Genomic DNA, 21,351 nt, shown 5'->3' with positions numbered 1-21,351 from the left:
AATCTTCGAATGTCATAACCTGTCACTCGGTCTTTCGCGATTCATCACTACGCTTGACCACTTTTGGAACAGCCACGATGCTTGGATTATGTCGCCGTTGCGTGCAATTTCACATGGTAAACGTAGTTGTTGAGTCTCGTCCTGTCATGATTCATGAGGGCTAGGCTATTACACATAGATAAGGCGCGACGTCCGCGCTCGTGGAGTCTTGTGGTCGTCTGGAGACGGAGTGGAAGAGCTTGGATTTCCCGAGACGGCCTGCGGTACTCTGCAGAGTTCCCATGCAGAAAGACGATATGTGTTGATGCCGATGTACGGCCGTATTCCATCGATCTAAGGCTGTATGTTCACCTGGTTATTCTGGCTCCACGAGCGCTACTGGCTCGATAAACCAGGGGGTTTTTGGTGTTGGCGGTAGAGATCCTGCCTCGCATCCCTATGTGGAGACCGTAGATCCCACCCCACCGCTTCCTCTCCCTGCGATGATCGCAAGCGACGAGAGAACAAGAAGTCTTCGAGTCCGACTTCACAACCGTGCCTGCTGAATTCATTCACTCGGACGACACAGGACAGGAATAGAGTGCTTTTACAGAACCTGTTGCAGCTAGCACAGACACGAAGACACAGGCGGCAGCCTGGCAGCACCCCGGTCAGCACCCCTACATAGCTCCAACCCCACCGTCCACCGCTTGTCCACCCCCAAAGGCAACCCTCCTCGAGCATCCATCCTTCTCCAATACCATACTCTTCATCGTCACCCCATCATCGTCATCCATCGCCAGCTCGAGCTTCACGCTCCCCCTCCGAACTCCGCTGTCACTTGCCGCGGCCCGCTTCTCTTGCTGCAACGTCCGTTCCCGACCCTAAACCCAAGTATCTTCGGTGTCTTAACTTCGCACTCAGCCCCACCCCCGCTTCCTTGTCTACATACCCCCAAGGCGCACGCATATCGCATTGCCCCGGTGGCTGTTCCATCGCTTCTGCGTCCAGAGAAACGAAGCCCTTAAACGTGTTTGCCATACTCTCCGCATCTTCGCCCCATAGAAAGGTTGACACATACAACAACCAAAAAACCGCTTCCATCTGATTGTAACCGGTCAAAACACGACGTGTAATTCGTTATGAGCTGTAAGCTTCCTCCCCCTACTTTACCTCCACCCTCCCTCTCCCGCACGAACGCACGCACCCAACAACCCCTACGAATCTTCGTTGCCCATCTACTTTGCTCGCAACACCACATTCTTCCACATATTTTGGATATTTTGTGTTGCTGTCCGTCGCTTTCCGCATACGATCATTACCGCCCGCTGTCGCCGCTACCGCGGAAACTTGCGTCATGGCGTGGGATTCAGAATGGCTCCGCAGTATTAATCTCATGAAAATAGTTTCCTCGGTCTTCAACAAGCTTCACGGCCAGCCGGCGTCGTATGACAAAAAGTGCGTGTCCCAGAGTTCCATCCGATAGCCGCTCGTGGCCCCCCTCTCAGAGTCGATTGGTAGCTGACGGTTGGCGTGTATCAGGGCGCAGTACAAGATGGGCCGCACCTTGGTACGAATCTCTCCCCATACTCTTCGTCGCTATCCGTCGCACGCGCACGCGAGCAATCCTCCAAGACCGACGTTGCTAACCTGGTCGACGAAATAGGGTGCTGGTACCTACGGAATCGTTCGGGAGGCTGATGGCCCTACGGGCAAGGTCGCCGTGAAGATCATCCTGAAGAAAAATGTTAAGGATAACGAAAGGATGGTGTACGACGAGCTGTCGCTCCTGCAGAGACTTCACCACCCACACATTGTTGCGTTCCGCGATTGGTTTGAGTCGAGAGTATGTTGGTCCCGCGAATCGAGGGGAACAAGAGGCAGAGGCAAAGGCGTGGGAATAAAATGGAATATGCGAGCTAATTACTGTATTCTTCTGTCGGGTAGGACAAATACTACATCGTTACCCAGCTTGCTACCGGAGGAGAGCTGTTTGATCGTATCTGCGAGTACGGAAAATTCACCGAGAAAGACGCCTCCAAGATCATCCGCCAGGTGCTCGATGCCGTCTGCTACTTGCACGATAACAACATTGTCCACAGAGGTGCGTGGGACCGAAGCTCCGAGTCTCCTGCTGGCGCAGCTTGCTAAAAGTCTACGGCAATTGCAGATTTGAAGCCAGAGAATCTCCTCTACCTCACGCCCGATGCGGACTCGTCGCTCGTGCTCGCGGATTTCGGAATCGCCAAGATGCTCGACTCCGGAGAGGACATGCTCAACACCATGGCTGGATCGTTCGGATACGCGGCACCGGAGGTGATGCTCAAGAAGGGCCACGGAAAGGCGGTCGATATGTGGTCGCTCGGTGTTATAACCTACACCTTGCTCTGTGGTTACTCACCTTTCCGCAGCGAGAGTCTCGCGGACCTCATCGAGGAGTGCAGCAATGGCAGGGTCATCTTCCACGAGCGATACTGGAAGGAGGTCAGCAAGGACGCCAAGCTCTTCATCGGAGAGCTGCTCCAGCCCAACCCTGATGACCGTCCTTCGAGCAGAGTAAGTAATACCCCACCATTCAGAACAATCCAGTCCTAACCAAGTCACAGGAGGCGCTGAGGCACAGATGGCTCAAGGGCGAGACCGCCACCGACCACGACATCCTGCCCGAGATCAAGTCGTTCATCGCCAAGGCGCGTCTCCGTCGTGGTATCGAAATGGTCAAGCTCGCCAACCGCATCGAAGCGCTCAAGATGCAAGACGACGAGCAAGAGTCCGGACTACCCTCGGACACGGCTCAGGCAGCTGCAGAAGGCGTCACGGCCGCAGGAACGGCACCCCTCGAGAAGGCGTCCCCCACTCGCAGGTTGTCGCGTGCTGCTAGGTCCGCCATCTTCCGCGAGGTCGTGCTCGCAAAGGTTAGAGAGATGAAGCAGGAGGAGGAGAAGGTCGCTGCGCAGAGGACTTTAACAGAGCTCTCGGACAGGAAATAGGGGATCAGCTGGAGTCGTGCTTCCTCCTCCCTCCTCCCGCATCATCCACCCTCAAGATTTCTTTTTCTTTTTCTGCGTGTTGATTTCGTTTCTTTCTTTCTTTGCTCCCTCCTCGGAGTGGTGATGGCGATGGCGAAGGCGAAGGGTGGGGGTGTGGGGGGTGGGAGGTGGGGGGGAGCCTTGGGTGGGGATAGTTGTCGATTGAGTTTACCTTACATGACGGGCTTTGTTCTTCTTTTGGGGAGGCCTTCTTTTTGAGTTCTGAGTTCTGAGTCACATACTGCTGCTAGCTAAATACGGTCATACAATCTCATATGGGCCGGCTTTTTAGTGTTTAGTGTTCTGCACGCCTGCACGTGTAATGAGTGAGTGAGTGAGTGAGTGAGTGAGTGGTCTGCTATGTAAGAGAGAGATCTTCAGAGAGAGAGAGATCTTTAGTTTATTTTTCGCATGCAGCCTACATACTACCTAGTATCGCCAGCTTTTAGTGTTCTGTACGCACATGTAATGAGTGAGTGAGAGAGAGAGATCAATCTTCAGTTTTATTTCTCATGCAGCCTACATACTCTACATATCGCCAGCTTTTGGTGTTCTGCACGCCTGCACGTGTCATGAGTGGGTGAGTGAGAGATCTTCAGTTTATTTTCGCATGCGAGTGGTCTGTAGTCGGGTGACACAGAGTGATTTTACTCTACCGACTACCCATAGCGAGTGCTTGCCGATGAGGATGAGTAGGCACTTTACCTACGGATCCACCGGATGCGAACAGGGAAGGGTTCGTGTAGATCCTCCGTGATTTTGGTGGGTGGTGTCAGACGTTTCTTTCGTTCGCCGGGTTGACAACATGGCCGCTCGACTCATTCACTCACTCAAGTCACTCAGTCAGTCGTCAGTCCACGATGAGAGCACGCGAGCACGCGAGCAGGAGACATATTGTTTCCGAATCATCACATCACATCACATCACTGCACAGTGCCGATCCGACTCCCGAGGCATCTGCGCTCAGTATTCAGTGTTCACGAATGACCAGCACAATTCACCAGCACAATGGACGAGTAGAGTATAGAGTAGGTAATGTATTGGTGTGGTACACTGCAAAAACACCACCGTTTCGTTTCGCTTCGGGTATTGCATGTATTGTTTTTAGCAATCACATGCAACGCCCACGCCCACTTTCGCCTGCAACCTATCCGCTCCGCTCCGCACCGCTCCAATCCCAATCGAAGTGGGAAAGAGGAAAGGAAAGAGAAAAAAAAGACACCCAAGCACCCCACCAATTCCATTCCGATTCCATTCCATTACCCATCCATCATCCGATCCGATCCGATCATTAAACCCCGACCCAGCCAGACCCAGCATTACCACCCAGACCCCGACCCAAGCATTACACTGTGAGAGGACCAGGACATTTACAAAGCGACCGCAGCGACAATCAGCGCGATGACACCAGCCGCACCACTGACAGCGAGGTGGCCGGCGGCATTGGGTGCGGAGCTGCCGCTTGCGTCGGCCGCGGAGCCGGAGGCCGTGGGTGAAGAGCGGGTGCCGGTTCCTGAGGCGCCGATGACACCGCTGTTTTTTTTTAAACGTTAGTATGGTTTTTTATATGCATGAGGGGGGAGGGAGACGAACGTGGCGGATGCGGAGGCGCGCGAGGCGGCACCAGAGGCCCCGGACGGGTTCACGAAGAAGTTGTCCGAAATGCACTTCTGCTGGCAGTCCGCGTACTTCTTGGTCTGCGTCTCGGTGCCATCGCCCTGCTCGCACTTCATGGCGCACTGCGTGGTCGCGTTGACCATGTCCTCAGTAGGGCTGGATTGTGTTAGCTGGTGGAGGTATAACAGAGGGGGGAGGACCGGGGGGGTCGGGGAGACGAACGCTGGGTTGCCAAGGCACTCCGCGGTACAGGTCAGGTTGCCGTCGCACGAGGTTACGCATTTCTGCTGCTCGGATTGGGTGATCTGGGAAGCGGCGGCGGACGAGGTCGTGGTCTGCGCGGCGGCGAAGGCGATCAGGCCGAAGGTGATGAGGGTGCTGGTGAACTTCATTTTGAATGTGAGGGTTGTTGGGGGTGGTGAGGGAAAGAGTAACGAGTGTATGGATGGGGTTGATTAACGGAGTAGGTTACGGTAGGTAGGGAGGATGTGGGTAGTGAACGACTGTGAGCGGGATGCAGGTGGGAAGGGAATGAGTGAAGGAAGGGGGATTCGATCGAGTTTTGAGGAAGGGGACGGCGAGGGAAGGGGACGGCGAGGGAAGGGGCTAGCACTTTTCGACAAGACGGCCTCCTGCCTCACACAACATCACAACAAACAAGTGCACCAAGGCCAACTTGGGTAGTAGACGAGAGTACATAATGCCAAGGGGGAGTGAGAATCCGGTTGGTTGCTGCAAGAAGTAGTTCATTATTCACCACCCCCCTTCCCCCCCAATTTGCCTCCATCCAATTTCCCTCCCCTTGGGGGCCCTCTTCCGATGCGCTTAGAGTATCTACTTCTCCACAGTCCACCCCGTCCTCATCCTCCTCCTCCTCATCCTCCTCCTCCTCAGACACAAGCTGCAGCGGGTGTGTTAGTTGGTGGTCGATGTGTATTACCGAGTCAGGTTACCACCGTTGGGTTGTGTGGGGAGATGCCCACCAGCACCACCACCATCGCTCGCACTGCGGGCATGTCTAACGTGAAGATCGTCCTTCTCCTGCGTGCCCCTACCCGAGTAAACGCTCCACCTCCCCCCGATCCCTCCCCAGCCACTAATTTTAGTCACGCGCAACCACCAACGAGGACAGAGGAACTCCACCAGACCAGACGAGACGAGACGAGACGGCATCGCGCGGATGGGTATGCATGGCGAGGATGCAGGTACAGAGTCTGCCGGCTAAGTACGGACTAACTGCCATGACACTCTGCATACAATTCCGCATACTTCTGAATAACCACTCTACCGTACTCTACTCCGTTCAATTCTTCATACGAGAACCTCTGCACGCAGGGGTGGCTGGATATGCGGTGGTGCTCTGTGTGTGGGAAGGTTAGATTAAAGTAAACCTCACAGCTGTCGCTGCGCTGCTCGGATGTGGCGGAGGTTGTCGCTTCGTGTTCCGCCGTATAGATACATGGAGTACGTGAGGGCAGAACACAGAAGGGAGGCTTGCACGGGATACAGGCCGGCCCATCCTTGCGGCCGAGAGGGGATAGCTACACTACGGGCACTCCATATCAACTCTGGGTAGAGTGCTATGATAACTACGACAGAGGGGGAAGAAGTGCAGGCCGGTACATGGGATCCTGACATGCCCGCCTGCTCGCCGGCCGGATGCAGTGCGGACTGCGGAAACCCCCCAGCGCTGGATCCGCACAACACTCTATCCTCGCTACTCTACATGCCCAGGTACTCTACGCCGTACGGCATGTCATCTCCATATCCCCATGCAAATTCTACAAACGCTCACGCTCACGCTCACTCCTCCCTCCTCAGCGACGCTCCCCTCTATCCTTCATCCGAGCCGAGCGCAGCGAGCACAGCGATCATCCCGCCGACCGCCGCTCGAACGCCGCGAGGACGCTTTGGGAATGAATCGGACGACTCTGGGGCGGTGGGGTAGAGTAGCTAGGGTAGAGTAGCTAGAGTAGTTAGCGGCGATGGCAGATGCACGAACGAGGGGTGTTGGGGGTGTTTGTGTGTGCGCGCTAGCCCAAACACTTCCTCGGCTGCGGAAACTCTACTCTCCTGTGACTACCGTACACAGGTGGAGGGAGACTCCATGTATCGAGCGGAATGGTCGGAATAGGCATGCGGTGTTCTATTGTGTAGATGTGATGTGTAGGATGTTTTTTCCGCCGTGAAGATCTCTCCCTCGTTGTTGCTCTTTCTCTTCATGCTCTTTCTCTTCATGCTCTTTCGTGCTCTTCCGCGCTCGCCGACGCCGACAACAACGACGGAGCAAGGCCGCAAGTCCGCACAGGCCATCGTCGACACCATGCCAGCCACCACCACCAAGCCCGGTCTGTCTACTCTAGAGTAGTTACATCATAGTCATCATAGTCACATCCAAGTCCGACCGCGACAAGACCACGACGAGACCACGACGAGACCACGACCACAACGGACGGACTCATGGATGATGGATCGCGTTCGGACCGTGATGTCGTCGGATCCAACCGAGGGCGGGGGGGTTGGGGATGGGGCTGGATGGTTCGGCGCTGTGACGGGCGCTGCGACGGGCATGGACGTGAGGCTGGCGATGATGAGGAGGAGGAGGAGGAGGAGGATGGTGATGGTGATAGCTTCGTTAGGGACCGTGCTGTGAACTTTGGACGGACGTTGTCGCTGGGGTTTGGTCGCGAGTGCTTGTTGCGAGTGCTTCCATTGACACTGACACTGCGCAGCCGAAAAGATAAACCCATTCGCGAGCCAACGAGCTACCTACTACCTATCGTATCTACTCCACACTTCGCACGGCCTCTGCGATACCAGTTAGTTCGGTATCTACGGTATGAGCAGCTGGTCCGCTCAGGGTGTGGATATCCGACGAATGGTCGGACATGGCATGTGACTCCATTATGGAATAGTACCTAGTACACGAAGAAGGCCCTCTGATTATGTGCGAGACATATGTACACGCACATGACTGACCGGATTGACCTCGCACTCGCTACTATTATTCATGGTTCGGGAGGCGGGGGAGGCCTATGATAGTACGCAGGTCATCTCTAGCTACTACATAAAGACGAACCACCGCGACAGAGGCGCATAGTTACCGGAAAGCATGGCTTCTTTACTGCTATACATATAAGAGGACCGAGTAACTCGTATCCGTACGAGACACCGGCTGCACCGGCAGAGAGTCAGGAACAGAACATCTACTGGCCATAGGTATTCGATACCGGGGCTGGAAAGCCAATAATACCTACCTAATATATCTAGAGGTATATATTCTACAATTCACCACCATGTACCTAGGTTACCCAGGTTTTCTACAATTCAGCACTATGCCTACAGGTTACCTCCCCACAAACTGGAAATCTATCGGCAGGTAGGTATCACGTGTAATAGGTATTGAAAAAATCGGACTGTCCCCGTCCCTGTGGTCCGGCCTGCCTCGTCTTGAAACTTGAAAGAGTCTGGCGGAACGCCGGCACCGGAAACCTCGAGGGAGGAGGGAAACAAGAACGATGATCAAAGCTTCGCTCCGAGTATCGGGATTCGGGATTTGGGGAACTGGAAGTCGGGAAGTCGGGAACAGCAGGCTCGGGAAGCCGGGAAGCCGGATTGATATTCGGCTCGCTATATAGTAGTAACAGTAACGGACACCGAGGCCTGCAGATGCAAAGGCAACCCCCCAATAGGTAGTGTTATCCACTTTGCCATTGATTTCGATGGCAGGACTATGGCTGCCTTCGTGCCATTTTGCGTTCAGATATCCTGTCGACTCCCGCTTCGTAGATATGATTCTGGTATGTACATATACACCAGGGGAAAGGTTACTTTTTCAAGTGTGAGGTTCACTGTGACCGCGTCGACATCAGGTATACTGTTTCTTGAGAAAGATCCACGGAGCCAACACCCTCAGGTTCGAACTTCGGCTGGTCATCCATGACTCTGCTTGCACACCATAGATACCGATGGTTCCCGGAAGAAGAAGGAACATGTGGAATTCATTCTTACTCCGGTGTAAGTAAGTACCAGTCGACAGGCCACTCCGCCAAAAACTGCACGGTACGGCACCTAGGGGATCGCGGCTGTTTCCGCGATACCGCACCAGGTAGGTAGTTGCCCGCTATAGCCGTGACCACTGCCGCTCACTTCTGGAGTCTGGACATGCTTGGCTGGGTGAGCTGGTGGGAGTTGTCGATATTGATATATGGTGTGGTATGAATAAACCCACAGCTGTGCTGTCTTATCGTCTCTTCGTAGATCAGTATGGGGAAGTATGGGAAATTATAGGAAAGTATGTAGGCGAGGGTGATCGTCGGTGAGACTCGAGAGCAGAGCTGGATCTTTTAGGTATGGTAGCGGTAGGAATCATTCGTTGGCGGATGGTGGGGTTAGGAAACGGACGTGTGTGCATACATAGGTATCATAAGAACTTCCATCTATCATGACTGGACACTGTCAAATAGGTACTTGATACTTGCTGAATGATGAGACTAAAACACTTTGCGTTCACGACGGAGCAACGATACGTGTATTTGAATACTGTAGTACTACGGAATATTTCACCCCACTTCGTTCTGTTAGCGAGTCACCACCCCGCAGAGCCCTCCAGCGAAATATAGAATATAGATGTATTTAGTCAGCCTATGACATCAACATCCGTTATGGTGTAGTGGCTAGCATCGGCCGCTCTCAAGCAGAGCATTCAACCGGCCAGACCGGGGTTCAATTCCCCGTAACGGAACTTGTTGTTTTGCTTTTGCATCTCGTCCGATCACCTTTTTTTCTTTAGCCTGCCCGCATTCTTTTCCATCGTCATCTACGAGCAGGCGGGCGGACTAAACACATTTCTCCGCATGTATCTATCCCGTTCGCTTTTGAGTTCCGTCATCCATCCATCTCCGCGAACTCCCTCATTCTCCCTCCCTTCAGCCCTTGGTATGTACCTATTATGTGCGTGCGCCAATTTCCATCCCGAAAAAACGGGCGCAGGCCGTTAATGCCGTTAGCCGTTGCAATCCGAGTGAGCGTGAGCGGGTATGAGCACGTTAATCCCTCCAGCTGAACTGAACTGGACTCCTATGTAGCTTCCCGCTAAATGTTCGCCGAGTGGGAGGGACGGGAAGTTGCTTGCACTGACGGGGGGTGATGTGTCAGGCTGCGGTAGTTTTTGGCTGGAGTCTGGCATAGAGGGATGGGAGGGGGAGGGGGATGTCATTTGGTTGTTAAAAGAGATGGCTTCTCCCCTCCACTCCCTTTGACTTGACTTGACTCGATAGCTTTCATCCGCCGACGAGCCTGTATCCGTTTTCGAGCCAGCAGAACGATTTCACCAACAGAAATACAGACAGACAGACAGACAGACAGACAGACAGACAGACAGACAGACAGACAGACAGACAGACAGACAGACAGACAGACAGACAGACAGCAAGCCAGAAAATCCAAGATGGACCACTCTATGCACATGGGCTCCGCAACCACCACCACCAGCGCTGCCGCCGCCGCCTCCTCCTCTGCCTTCAGCGCCGAAGCAGCAGCAGCATGCCAAATGCAGGTCCGTCTCCAGCAGTCCACCTCCCCCTCCCCCCCCGTCTTCGCACCGCTGACGACGCAGATGCTCTGGAACTGGAGCACGCTCAACTCCTGCTTTCTATCGTCATCATGGCACATCCGCAGCCACTCACAGTTCGCGGGCAGCTGCGTGGGCGTATTCCTCCTCGTGGTACTCATCGAGGGGCTACGCAGGGGAGGAAGAGAATGGGATCGCTGGATTGTGCGGCGGCATGTGCGGCAGCGGGGGAACGAGGAGGGGATCGAGGGGAAGAAAGGGACGGAGACGGGGACGGGGATGGGGACGGGGATGGGGATGGGAACGATGGTGGGGATGGCAAAGGGGACGAAGGTTACGCCCACGCTGCTGCAGCAGGCGGGGAGGACGGCGATCTATACGGCGCTTTTTGGCGCGGGGTAAGGTCCTGCAGGCTGCGAGTATTGTGAAGGGGAAGGAACTGATGCGGTGGGTGCAGATATTTCATCATGTTGTTGGCTATGTACTACAATGGTATATCTCCCCCCTTCCTAGCTGGATCAACGACGGGCTAACGGCAATGCAATACAGGCTACATCATCTTCTCGATACTCCTGGGGGCCTTCGTGGGGAATGCGGTGTTTGGATGGGATACTGTTGGGTAAGTAAGTTGTTTGCCGCCTTGGACGTGGGATGTGTGCCATGAGAACGAAAGCTGACGAGGATATGTTAGTAGGAGCTCGGGAGGGGACGGGCATGGGTGTACCTGAGGCTTTACGAATGGCCAATGGAGGATCATCGGGGACGCCATATGTTGGTATGGCGAGATGGGCTTAGGCATGTGTGGAAGTGGAAACTAGTGGATCATAATCATGCAAATACGAATATTATACGGAATTGAAGATACCTACGACAGTTTTGCATACGTAGTGCCGCGAGGAATATGCATCATGGCCTCCGATCTCGGGCTGATGTTTCCTCCAATGAAAGGCCTGGGTATGTAAACCACACGTAACTAAGGTAGGCAGTTCCTGAATTTCATCCCGAGAAACGGTCGAAAGTGCAACATTTCTCGGGATGTGTGGATATTCCCATTCCGCCAATCAAACGTGAAACAGCAAATGCGTGGAGAATAAAGAGAGAGAGAATAACATTTATTCCTAGACTATGGCGACCACAAATTCGATCTTTCCTGCCATCATGGAGCGCAAAAATAACGCGCTCGTTAAGTTCGAATTCAAGCACGAGTGAGCTTTTGTGATTGATATTGAGTGCTGCAGTTCTTCTGCTCGCCTTGTACTCGGCCACTGTAGTACTAGAGCGGCGGCTGCACATATATAGCCACCTCCCACATATGGGTCTCGCCGTAATGCATGTATGCTCCCGGGCTTGTTTACGGTGATTGAACTCACTCGTCTGCAACGCAGATGTGGCGCAGCAAGTTTGTGTGGTAGTTAGCTTACTAGTGTACAGAATATTTTATCTGCAGACTGCCGTGATATAGTAAGGTTGAATGCAATGATGATTAAACATAAAATAATACGGTAGCTTTGATGCATTGGTGTAGACAGTCGGGGCACGCATGCGGAAGCGTAGGTGCTCTAGATAGATGGAGGGTTCGGGTTGTGCCGTATGGGGGATGCGGGGGTGGAGGTGGTGGCTGATTCCACGACGACAACGACGAGTATTTCCACTTCCTTCACGCCGAAAAGTCTACATATCTCTGAGCAGAAGGCCCACACAGTCACACACTCACACGGTCTCCGATGAAGTAGGATATGACACAGCGTTAGGAAGACAGAGCAGAGGGGACTGGGGAGCTGGGAGGTGTAAAGTACCGGCACTCTGCTTGTGGGCTTCGAGAACTGGGCGGTTGTCAGGCTCAGACTCCTGCGATTGGTACATAAGGCGGGTCTACCTCCATTATTGTAGGATTCCCCATAAAGCGGCTTTTGACTGGTATAAACGATACCTACCCAGAGAACCACTCGTTTGTCTGCCATCAGCAGCTTGAGGATCTTCGTCCCCGTTGAAGCCGCGGTATCATGAACCCTGCAGGTCGGCTAAGCAGCGGGAGGGGATAGACAAGCTCTCCCCACATTCCCACAACACCTAGCAAGCAAGCCAACGACACCTCAGATGTCGCCCGTGTCGCCCGTATCCACAGTGAGCTTACCTCCCCCCCTCGCTCGACCTCCACTGACCCGGGAACCCAGCAAGCCCTTGCGCGGCTCCGCGCCTACCTCCCTCCGGCATCGATATACACCTCACTGCCACTGACGCGGCGCGCAGCGGTCCTAGTCCTGCTATTCTCTGACCGGCGCGGCGACCTGCGAGTAGTGCTGACGGTGCGGTCGGTGCACCTACGCACGTTCGCGGGCCAAGTCGCGCTGCCGGGCGGAAAAGCCGACTTCCTGTCCGAGACGGCAGCGCAGACTGCGCGCCGCGAGGCGTGGGAGGAGATCGGGCTGCCGCTGGACTCGCAGGGCGGACTGCCGAAGCCGTTTGATGTCGAGCATTTGTGCGAGCTGCCGTGTTCCCTCGCGCGGACGGGACTGGCGGTCAGGCCGTGTGTGGCTTACCTCGACGGCGGGAAGGGCGATGTGGAGGACTCGCTAATCCCCCGGCTACAGGAGACCGAGGTCGCGAGCCTGTTTACTGTCAAGCTGGAGCCGTTTCTGAAGCGCGCGTATCCTATTCCCGGCGGCGCCGCGGAGGAGACGTGGTATCGCGGCGGGAAGACGATGTGGGTGCATCGGCCGTGGACGATCCATGAGTTCAACGCCCCGGTGTGGGAGGGGAGCACTCTTAAAAGACATAGGATTTGGGGCATGACGGCGAGGATATTGGTCGATGTTGCTAGGGTTGCGTATGGGAGAGATCCGGAGTTTCCATTCGATCAGGAGCTGGGCTTTGAAGAGGCTATGAGGGAGATGGAGAAGAAGGGAGAGATGAAGGAAATTGTCAAGAAGAAGCCGGATCCCGAGCTGGAGCCAGATAAGGTGGCGGCGCAGGTCGAGAAGGGAAATCTCTGAGTGTGTAATTGGCATTGTCACCTCAAGAGTCGGTGCCATAGAAAGGTTTTTGTTTTGTTTAATCATTGATAGCGTGAGTGCTTGAAAGTTTTATGCGATTCTATAGATAGCCAGGAGAGACTCGAGAGTCGAGTGAGAAGATGCGCACAATGCCAAGTCAACTACTTAGTTACATCATCTGCACCTTGCTGCTCTCCCACACCTCCCCAGACCCATACATCCAGGAACTCCAACCCCACATTGCTCATCGCAAATTCACGACTTGCATCACCTCATCCCGATTCATCGAGCTACAGGCGAGCTTCCCATTGCTTCTCTTTGCAGCCTGTATCACTCCACCGCCCGTCCTGTCAACTTACAGCACTCCTCATACCCCGCCATAGCTCCTGAACGACATCCGCGCTAAGAATGGAGGACAACTTCGATTCAGTTCAGTGGCGCGACGACGACGAGGATTCGGTAGATGATTTCGCACACCACGCCTCATCTTCCGTCAAGAGCCCGGTTGGAGGAGCAAACGGCGGCAGTAGTTCAAGCTCCACAGAACACCAACACCATCAGCAACTCTCGCCGGGACTGCAGGCGGGTCCGAACGCAGATGCCCTCGATCTTGCCGGCGTCGGCCGCGGAGTCCTGGAGACATTTGTTTCCGACCCTCAGACCGAGGGTGAAGGTACTAAGGATGCCTACGTGTCGTATCGTGTCACAACCAAGGTATATCTGCCCGTGTGTGGTGTTTCATGGTTGTGCGCATATTTTGGGAAGCTCATATGGTGCGGCCACGCAGACCGATTTTCCGACGTTCCAAAAACCGCATGTTGATGTAAGGCGACGGTTCACCGACTTTGTATACCTGTGGAAGACGCTTTCGCGAGAGTTTCCGGCTTGTGCGGTGCCGCCATTACCGGAGAAGCATAAGATGGGTGTGTCTTCATATCTCGGGCGTGTGTGAGGGGGGTGTTTGTGTCCTAATGCGTTTCTGGGGTAGAGTACGTCCGCGGTGACCGTTTCGGACCCGATTTTACGCAGCGCCGGGCCCATTCCCTCCACCGTTTCCTGAAGCGATTAACCCTCCACCCGTCGCTCCGACGGACCCCAATACTGACCGTCTTCCTCGAATCTCCCGACTGGAATGCACATATGCGGTTGCGCCCAACGCGCGGCAACACCGGACAAGCCCCGGACAGCGGAGGAGGCGTGTTCGACGGCCTTACCGATACTTTCTTGAATGCGTTCTCAAAAGTCCACAAGCCCGACGATCGCTTCATCGTGGTCCGCGACCGCGCCGACAAGCTCGACGAGGACCTGACCCACGTGGAGAAGCTCATCGCACGGGTAGTCCGCCGGGAAGCGGATATGGAGAGCGATTACTCGGATCTTTCGAAGGAGTTCTTGAAGATCGTCGAGCTAGAGCCAGAGCTGGATCAAACTATTCGCGCGTTCTCCACAGGCGTCAAGGAGACCAGCGAAGGCTTGCGAGCGCTCAAGGAACATACCGATCAGGATTATCTGAGCTCGCTCAGGGACATGGAGGCATACATCGGCGCCGTAAAACAGCTCCTGAAATCCCGCGAGCAAAAGCAGCTGGACTATGAAGGACTCATGGATTATCGTGAACGCGCGAGCATGGAGAGGGACCATATTGCGTCTGCGCCGGTGGGCTCGACAGGACTCGGCGGCCCAACCGGGTTCCTGAGGAGCAAGATCGAGGATGTCAGGGGCGTTGATCACGAGGCGTCGAGGCGCGAAAGGGTCCGCAAGCTGGAACACAAGATCGATATGCTCAACAAGGAGGCGGAGGAGGCAAGGAAGATCACGGAAAGCTTTGACGAGGAGGTGTTGCGTGAGGTGGCGGATTTTGAGAGGATCAAATGCATTGAGATGAAGGATACGCTGGGCGGGCTGGCCGACGCGAATGTCAAGTTCTACAAGGGCATGGTCGAGACGTGGGAGAAGATGCTGAAGCAGCTAGATGAGCAGCCTGCGTAGCTATCTGGCCGACGCGGTAATGATGTAGGTGTTGGTTGTATGAAGGGTTTCTTTGCTGCTGCTGTAATGCATGCGTCGATGTGATGCGCTTGTTTCGTATGTCTGCCTGCCTACGGCTTCACTTGTCGGCGTAAAATTACCTGTACCGTACGATCGCTTCACACAGCAAGCCACTGAGTTGTAGCGAAGCTGCGAACCAATTGGATATCCATTTGTACCTATAACCACCTACGCCTCCCTAGCCTCACAGTTGTACCCAGTGGCCCTCTGCTCGACGACAACCTCGATCCTCCCCTCCTCCAGCTCGACTCCATCGACGACAATCCCCGCCTCAATAACATCCCCCGCCCTGACCTCGCCCACGCCCTTCGGCGTCCCAGTCAGTAGCAGGTCATCCTCCTCCAGCGGGGCAACACTGGTAACGTGCTGCAGCAGCCGCGGGATCCGGAACAGCATCAGCGCGGTGGAATCGTCCTGGCGCGTCTCGCCGTTCACCCGCAGGAACAGCCGCACGTCGTGCGGGTCCCGGATCTTCGATGCCGGAATGAAGTGCGAAACTGGAAGAAACGTCTTGAAGCCTTTGCACAGCGTCCACGGGAGCGCGCGCTTCTTCGCGTCGTTCTGGACTGTCGCCGCCGCTGTCATCAGCCACGATCCCCACGATCCCAACAATGCCCACAATCCCCTCTAGTGGGTGTAGACTCACACTGCCGCGCAGTCATATCAATCGCGACCGCCCAGCCCTTAACATACTTCGCCACAGCCTCGTCTGTATCCGGCGCCTCATCGACGTCCCTTCCCATGATGGCCGCTAGCTCAACCTCGTAGTGCAGCTTTGCGCCGCGAGGCGCCAATACCGCGCCAGACGATGGATGCAGCATAGACGTCGCCGGCTTCAGGAAGTAGAACGGCTCCCGTGGACGCGTGTTCCCTAGCTCTGCTATGTGGTCGGCGTAGTTGCGGCCGATGCACGCGATTGTGCGGGGGCGTGCCAGGCGGCGGAGCGGAGCGGCGGCGGACATGTTGGTTGTCTGGTGGGGGGTGGTGCGGGGCGGTGGGGTGCGGGGTGGCGGGACAGTAGCTAGCTGGGTTGTGATCTATGACACCGCGGCATCAAGGTATCCTCCGCACCCGGCATGGCCGAGCCGAAAGGGCCGAAAGGGCCCACGAAGTGTCACTCGGCACATATTTGGGGATGTGAGATGTCGTGATCTGATGACAGCTCGAAAGCGTGCCTGGACGCCAGAAGGAAGTCCTGGATTACTGTTCTGTTACAGGTCTGTCACAGGTTTGAGGTCGGTCACCAGCTGCGTGTGTTGCGCATGCTCAATTGCACCCCTGGCTAATTAGAAGTCTGAAACCAAACCCTCAATCTGACATCGATAACTATCGGCAATGTTACTCCTTCTCGCAGTTGTGTCCACTGGCATTGTAGTTGCGCACAGTGATCGTATGCCTTCACCGATTAGGTTGTGGGGTGGTTGAATGTATCGCACGCTGCTCACGGATATTCAAGGACACTCAAGCATGTAGAACCGCTTCAATTCCCTCCCCCCACATATGTAACCCCCATTGTCCCCCTCCGCCCACTGCCTAGAAACAACTTCCCCCTTAGCCGACTCGTACATACAAGCGTCAACAAAACCTCTGCACTTGAGCATCGACTCACACATCCAACAAACCTCCATTATCAACGCCAGCGGAAAAAACCAAAGTAACAGACAAGAAACAACAACACGCAGCCCCGCCCCGCCCATCTAGATGTTTACATGCAACAGTAAAGTAAAGTAAAGTAAGAACGCAGACAAGAGTTACCCTAACGAAAAACAAGAGAAGAAATGTGTCGAACGAATGAAGGTATCCCGGCCCCCTACGTAGAGGAGGAAAAAAAATGTGAAAGGAAGGAAAAAAACTGGCGTGAATCCACACCACTCTAGTCAAGAAATCTACCCTGAAATTGTAGACAGAACAAAACAAAAAAACACGCAGAAAAACCTTTTATGCCCCCCCCCGGCCCCCCGTCTACTCCTTCTTCTCCTCGTCATTCGCCGCGAGAGGGCTGGTGGTGGAAGTTGCTGCAGTAGACTGCAGCAACATCTTCGCCACCAGCTCCTCCCCTTTGCCCTCGATGGCCTTTTCGTCCCCCTCGCTGATACTCTGGTCAAGAGCCAGCTTGGTGTTCGCAAGCTGGAGGATTTGCTCCTCGATCGTGCCCTTCGTGATCAGTCTGATTTGATGTTAGCGTTCTGCAAAAAGGAAGGAAAAGGAAAGGAATGGGTGAGCAAACCTGATGACCTCTACGGGTCTCGTCTGACCGACACGATGGGCACGATCGCTCGCCTGAGCATCGTCGTGGGGGTTGAAGGAGCTGTCGAAGATCACCACCTTGTTGGCACAGGCCAGGTTGATGCCGAAGCCACCTGCCTTGGTGCTCAACAGGAAAACCATGATGTCGGTCTCCTGGTGGTACTGGTCGATCAGGTCCTGGCGGGCATCAACCGCGGTGCTCCCGTCGATCCGAAGATATCCCATATCGAGAGTGGTGAGCACCATCTCGAGGACGTCGAGGACCTGCGTGAACTGGCTGAAAACCAGCACGCGGTCCCCGTTCTTCTTCATGTCGACCAAGAGGCTCTTCAGCTCGTCGACCTTGCCGGAATTCATCCACTCCTGCTTCTTGAGGGCGTACTTCCCCATCGTCTTCGGGAAGTTCTCGCAGAGCCTCGTCAACTCGAGGTCGTTCATGATCTCCATGTCCTCGTAGATGTAGTCCGCGTTATTGTTGCGGTACGCCTCCTCCTTCATGATGTCCTTCACCATCTTCCGCAACTTATCGTCGGGGTAGTTGGATCTGAACAGGAGTGGATGAATGGCCGCCTTCCGGAGCTGCATCATGACGTTGCTGCTGGACTTGTTGGCCTTCTTTCCGGCAGCACGAGCTTCGAGGGATTCCCTAGCGTTGGCGATCTGCTCCTGGTAGATCTTGCTCTGTGCGCTGTTCAGAGCGCATAGCTGCACTCTGGAAGTCTTCGTCGGAAGATGCTTCAACACTTGAGCCTTCTTTCTGCGCAACACGAAGGGTGTCATCATCGCCCTTGCCCGCTTGATTCTCTGCTGCGACAACAGCGCGGCATTCGCTTCCTCGTCGACCGTAGTCTTCGCTTTGTACTTAAAAATACTGGCCAGATCGGCCTTCCTCTCGTCGAAGACTTTGGGCAGAATGAACGCCAGCAGAGAAGCTAATTCCTGGAGGTTGTTCTGAAGTGGAGTGCCCGTGAGCAAGAGTCTGAATTCGGCTGGGAGCTTGACCAAAGCCTCGTAGCGGCTGGAGTTGCCATTCTTGAGCAGATGGCCCTCGTCGTAGACACAGCAGTTGAAGTTCAAACTCTTCAGGAAGCCTCGGTCGTTCTTGTCTCCAGTAGCGAGCTGGTATGTGGTGACCAGAACATTCCACGAGCGGTTCTTACGCAGCATCTCCCTCATCATCGGTCTCTCTTTCTGACTACCGTAGTAGGGCTCAACCTTCAACTCAGGGCAGAAATTGGCGAACTCTCGCAGCCAGTTCTCCAAGGTAGAGGAAGGTACGACAACAAGGTGAGGACCAGTAATACCCTTCGTGAGTAAATGCGCAAAGAACGAGATGACCTGGCAAGTCTTTCCCAGACCTAGAGAAATTCGTTAGTATCGAACGTAGAGAAAAGCAAAAGATAAACATACCCATTTCGTCGGCGAGAATGCAACTCAATTTCTTCTCGTACAGTAGGGCGAGCCAGTTGAGTCCGGCAACTTGGTAATCCTTCAGCTGGATACCTTCCTTCATATTCTTGGGTTGATCGTAGAAGGTCACAGTCTTGGTGCGCTTCTTTCCAGTGACATCGTTGTCTCCTTCATCGGTAGGGGTCCCAATGCCAGAATCCTTCGCGGAGCCAGTATCCGAACCAACGTGGAGATCAGTCATATCCAATTCTCCTGCTGTAGTTCCGGTCTGAACATCCACACCCCAGGATCTAATGCTCTCCGCAATAGGCTTTCCCAATGCCTCGACCTTGTTGATCAATGAATCGACCGCTTCGTAACCCTTCATGGTCTCTAGACAAACATCGATGACCTTGTCTCCAATGGGCTTACTCCTGCCACCTCTCTTCTTGCCGTTGGTGGGAGCCGGCACCGCAACCTCTCGGATCGCGTCTATCGATTTGTATGGTCGCTGGGCGATGATGATCTCCGCAATCTCATCTGTAGTAGCTGCGATGTCGGCAAGCTCTTTGGCACTACAGACGTTGATGTAACTGAGAACCTTGACCTCGAATTCGCGATCATCTTCCGAATCTGAACCACCGGCGGCGTCGGAATCCGAGTCATCAGCGATGACTGCAGCGGCGGGCGATTCGCTTCGTTCGCGGGAAGTCCTGTTAGATCCTCTCACCAACTTCCTCTTCTTTGGAACCGTGGTAGCTGGCGGGGAAGACGCGAGGTCGCGGTTGTTGACTTGCGTCTTCGACCATTTATCCTTGATTGCCACTTTACCGGCTCCAGTTCCACGATTCGCCGTCTTGATGGCCGCAGCAGCAGTGGCACCTCCGTCTTCACCGGTCAAATCGACAGAATTGAGTAGTTGCTCCATGGCGTCATCGTAATGTCCTCCGGCCTGAATCAAAGCGTTCAAAAGCACACTAACCCTCTTCTGCGGTAGCACCGACTTCATCCTCGCAACCGTTGCTCGATATTCGACATTGCTAATGCTCTCAACTGAGATATCCGCCGCGCTCGTAGCTGGTTCAGGACGTCGTTGCATGGATGCGCTAACACCAACCGGAAGAGGCCGTCTCGCCAATGAATCCAACCTTCCCGTCTTCTTCGTCGGATCGTAAGGTAATTTGCTAGCCTTCGTCGGTTCATAAGGCAGTCTGGTCAACGGCTTCCCCATCGGCGACTCGGGAACCGAAGCTGGAGGCGACAGGGCGTGCTCCTTGCGACCACGGATGGCGCTCAGGGAAGGAATTGGGCGTCTGACAGGGCTACTACCAAACACGGGCTTGAACGTGTGCTTGTCCTCATCTTCCGAAGAAGAGCCAATGTAAATCGGACCATCGTCATCGAGTTTGATAGGCTTCGTAAGGGCCTCACCGGCATCGGCTTCGGCATTGGGATTGGCAGACTTTGTCGCATAGAATTCAAAAGGCCTGACGCTGCCATCTTCTGGTAGAGCAGGCTTCGACTGCGACTGTTCCACGGATGGCTTGAGCGGCGATTTGGTGATCGGCGACGAAGCCTCCACCTGGACAGCGGGCGTCGGAGTAGGGGGAGGAAGGAGGGCTTGCTGTGTCGGCTTGGTTGGTGTTGGTAAAGCTTGTGTTGGCTGAGTCGTAAAGGAGGACAGTGGAGGAGGAGATGATGTGAGTGGTTGTGTCGCAACACTCGAATATACACCGTTAGGTTTCGAGGGGCTAATCAAGCTATTGAGCAGCTGTGTAGGGGTGGCCGTGTTCAAGGGTAGTGTCGCCTCTTCTATGTATCCATCGAAGAGCTCATCGCCGCTATCGTTCTCGGAATCGTACGCGATCTTTCTGCGCTTGGCCGACGTGTCTTCGTCTTCGAAAGCCGACGGCCTTACTGTACCAGTAGAAGCCATGTCGGTTGTGTTGGAAAAGAAGCGCGTGTAGTGTGATGCTGTTGTTGGAGTAGCGATGGGTGGTCGTGGTGTTATTGTTGTAGCGATGCGTGGTGGTGGAGAGTAGTGAGTGGGTGGTTGAAGGAAGTTTGGTGAGGAGGATGTCTCGAGGAGAACGCGGAAAGTAGTGACTGGTCGCGACAGGGTTAGGCTGGGAAAAAGACGTGGGGCGGCAAGTGGAAGTGCGCTGCCAAGACAAGGTACGCACCAATCAAGGGAGGAAGACGGAACGAGTGAGAGAGAAAGAGGAGAAGGAGAAGCACCTAGGAGAGAACAACAAGAAGGATGAAGTTGTGGAGTGTGAACGAAGGATGAAGTCGTGGAGTATGAAGGAGGAAGGAAGTTGTGGAGTGGGAACGAAGGTTTTATGGCGAAAGTTGAAAGCTAGCCAACGTCTCAGAGCACCTCGAGGTTGAGTGGTACTTCAAGGCTCAAAATACATCGCAAAAGATAACTAGCTGAGTGGTGCGGACTAGCGCGGCTGAAATCAAAGAGCCGCGC

The 21,351-nt window shown here is 54.5% G+C and overlaps 7 protein-coding genes and 1 non-coding gene across 8 annotated transcripts; 5 read left to right on the top strand and 3 right to left on the bottom strand.

Annotated features, from left to right (window-relative positions):
- Positions 1-1,375: 1,375 nt before the first annotated feature.
- On the top strand, positions 1,376-2,969 carry BZA05DRAFT_342964 (kinase-like domain-containing protein; the record flags this gene model as incomplete). Its single annotated transcript, XM_051481058.1, has 6 exons — positions 1,376-1,437; positions 1,522-1,549; positions 1,646-1,825; positions 1,927-2,083; positions 2,150-2,535; positions 2,586-2,969. 6 exons carry the CDS (start codon positions 1,376-1,378, stop codon positions 2,967-2,969), a joined length of 1,197 nt encoding a protein of 398 aa, XP_051335910.1.
- A 1,061-nt stretch (positions 2,970-4,030) lies between these two features.
- BZA05DRAFT_172697 (uncharacterized protein) lies at positions 4,031-5,173 on the bottom strand. The gene is made up of 3 exons (XM_051479210.1): positions 4,848-5,173; positions 4,602-4,781; positions 4,031-4,541 (listed from the first exon to the last, which is right to left on the bottom strand). Exons 1-3 carry the CDS (start codon positions 5,015-5,017, stop codon positions 4,379-4,381), a joined length of 513 nt encoding a protein of 170 aa, XP_051335909.1. The 5' UTR covers positions 5,018-5,173; the 3' UTR covers positions 4,031-4,378.
- A 4,110-nt stretch (positions 5,174-9,283) lies between these two features.
- On the top strand, positions 9,284-9,369 carry BZA05DRAFT_t272. The gene has a single exon. It is a non-coding gene; the product is annotated as a tRNA-Glu (tRNA).
- Positions 9,370-10,074: 705 nt separating this feature from the next.
- Positions 10,075-10,820, top strand: BZA05DRAFT_448349 (high affinity copper transporter; the record flags this gene model as incomplete). Its single annotated transcript, XM_051487244.1, has 4 exons — positions 10,075-10,182; positions 10,243-10,595; positions 10,655-10,689; positions 10,747-10,820. The coding sequence occupies 4 exons, from the start codon at positions 10,075-10,077 to the stop codon at positions 10,818-10,820; spliced, it is 570 nt and encodes a 189-aa protein (XP_051335908.1).
- A 1,474-nt stretch (positions 10,821-12,294) lies between these two features.
- BZA05DRAFT_448348 (NUDIX hydrolase domain-like protein) lies at positions 12,295-13,190 on the top strand (the record flags this gene model as incomplete). Its single annotated transcript, XM_051487243.1, has 2 exons — positions 12,295-12,321; positions 12,372-13,190. 2 exons carry the CDS (start codon positions 12,295-12,297, stop codon positions 13,188-13,190), a joined length of 846 nt encoding a protein of 281 aa, XP_051335907.1.
- Positions 13,191-13,395: 205 nt separating this feature from the next.
- BZA05DRAFT_358640 (uncharacterized protein) lies at positions 13,396-15,358 on the top strand. The gene is made up of 3 exons (XM_051481450.1): positions 13,396-13,904; positions 13,978-14,113; positions 14,179-15,358. Exons 1-3 carry the CDS (start codon positions 13,599-13,601, stop codon positions 15,177-15,179), a joined length of 1,443 nt encoding a protein of 480 aa, XP_051335906.1. The 5' UTR covers positions 13,396-13,598; the 3' UTR covers positions 15,180-15,358.
- Positions 15,359-16,246, bottom strand: BZA05DRAFT_378667 (uncharacterized protein). The gene is made up of 2 exons (XM_051481864.1): positions 15,886-16,246; positions 15,359-15,805 (listed from the first exon to the last, which is right to left on the bottom strand). Exons 1-2 carry the CDS (start codon positions 16,199-16,201, stop codon positions 15,408-15,410), a joined length of 714 nt encoding a protein of 237 aa, XP_051335905.1. The 5' UTR covers positions 16,202-16,246; the 3' UTR covers positions 15,359-15,407.
- Positions 16,247-16,717: 471 nt separating this feature from the next.
- BZA05DRAFT_358632 (SNF2 family N-terminal domain-containing protein) lies at positions 16,718-21,256 on the bottom strand. The gene is made up of 4 exons (XM_051481449.1): positions 21,059-21,256; positions 18,897-20,981; positions 17,467-18,844; positions 16,718-17,406 (listed from the first exon to the last, which is right to left on the bottom strand). Exons 2-4 carry the CDS (start codon positions 20,809-20,811, stop codon positions 17,202-17,204), a joined length of 3,498 nt encoding a protein of 1,165 aa, XP_051335904.1. The 5' UTR covers positions 20,812-20,981; positions 21,059-21,256; the 3' UTR covers positions 16,718-17,201.
- Between the last annotated feature and the right edge of the window lie 95 nt (positions 21,257-21,351).

This window comes from Tricharina praecox (genome assembly GCF_024521635.1).
Source record: "Tricharina praecox strain CBS 144465 chromosome Unknown BZA05scaffold_30, whole genome shotgun sequence".
Taxonomy (NCBI): Eukaryota; Fungi; Ascomycota; class Pezizomycetes; order Pezizales; family Pyronemataceae; genus Tricharina; species Tricharina praecox.
Note: the sequence above shows the minus strand (reverse complement) of the source record. Positions and strands in the feature narration are given on the sequence as shown.

Excerpts from the sequence above, each read along its gene's own strand:
- BZA05DRAFT_172697 (XM_051479210.1), bottom strand. The coding sequence starts at position 5,017 with ATGAAGTTCACCAGCACCCTCATCACCTTCGGCCTGATCGCCTTCGCC. Across the intron at positions 4,782-4,847 it reads GAGTGCCTTGGCAACCCAGC|CCCTACTGAGGACATGGTCA; the intron begins GTTCGTCTCCCC and ends AACACAATCCAG. Across the intron at positions 4,542-4,601 it reads CGCGCCTCCGCATCCGCCAC|CGGTGTCATCGGCGCCTCAG; the intron begins GTTCGTCTCCCT and ends AAAAAAAAACAG.
- BZA05DRAFT_358640 (XM_051481450.1), top strand. The coding sequence starts at position 13,599 with ATGGAGGACAACTTCGATTCAGTTCAGTGGCGCGACGACGACGAGGAT. Across the intron at positions 13,905-13,977 it reads CGTATCGTGTCACAACCAAG|ACCGATTTTCCGACGTTCCA; the intron begins GTATATCTGCCC and ends GCGGCCACGCAG. Across the intron at positions 14,114-14,178 it reads ACCGGAGAAGCATAAGATGG|AGTACGTCCGCGGTGACCGT; the intron begins GTGTGTCTTCAT and ends TTTCTGGGGTAG.
- BZA05DRAFT_378667 (XM_051481864.1), bottom strand. The coding sequence starts at position 16,201 with ATGTCCGCCGCCGCTCCGCTCCGCCGCCTGGCACGCCCCCGCACAATC. Across the intron at positions 15,806-15,885 it reads TGATATGACTGCGCGGCAGT|TCCAGAACGACGCGAAGAAG; the intron begins GTGAGTCTACAC and ends CGGCGGCGACAG.
- BZA05DRAFT_358632 (XM_051481449.1), bottom strand. The coding sequence starts at position 20,811 with ATGGCTTCTACTGGTACAGTAAGGCCGTCGGCTTTCGAAGACGAAGAC. Across the intron at positions 18,845-18,896 it reads CATTCTCGCCGACGAAATGG|GTCTGGGAAAGACTTGCCAG; the intron begins GTATGTTTATCT and ends GAATTTCTCTAG. Across the intron at positions 17,407-17,466 it reads AGACCCGTAGAGGTCATCAG|ACTGATCACGAAGGGCACGA; the intron begins GTTTGCTCACCC and ends ACATCAAATCAG.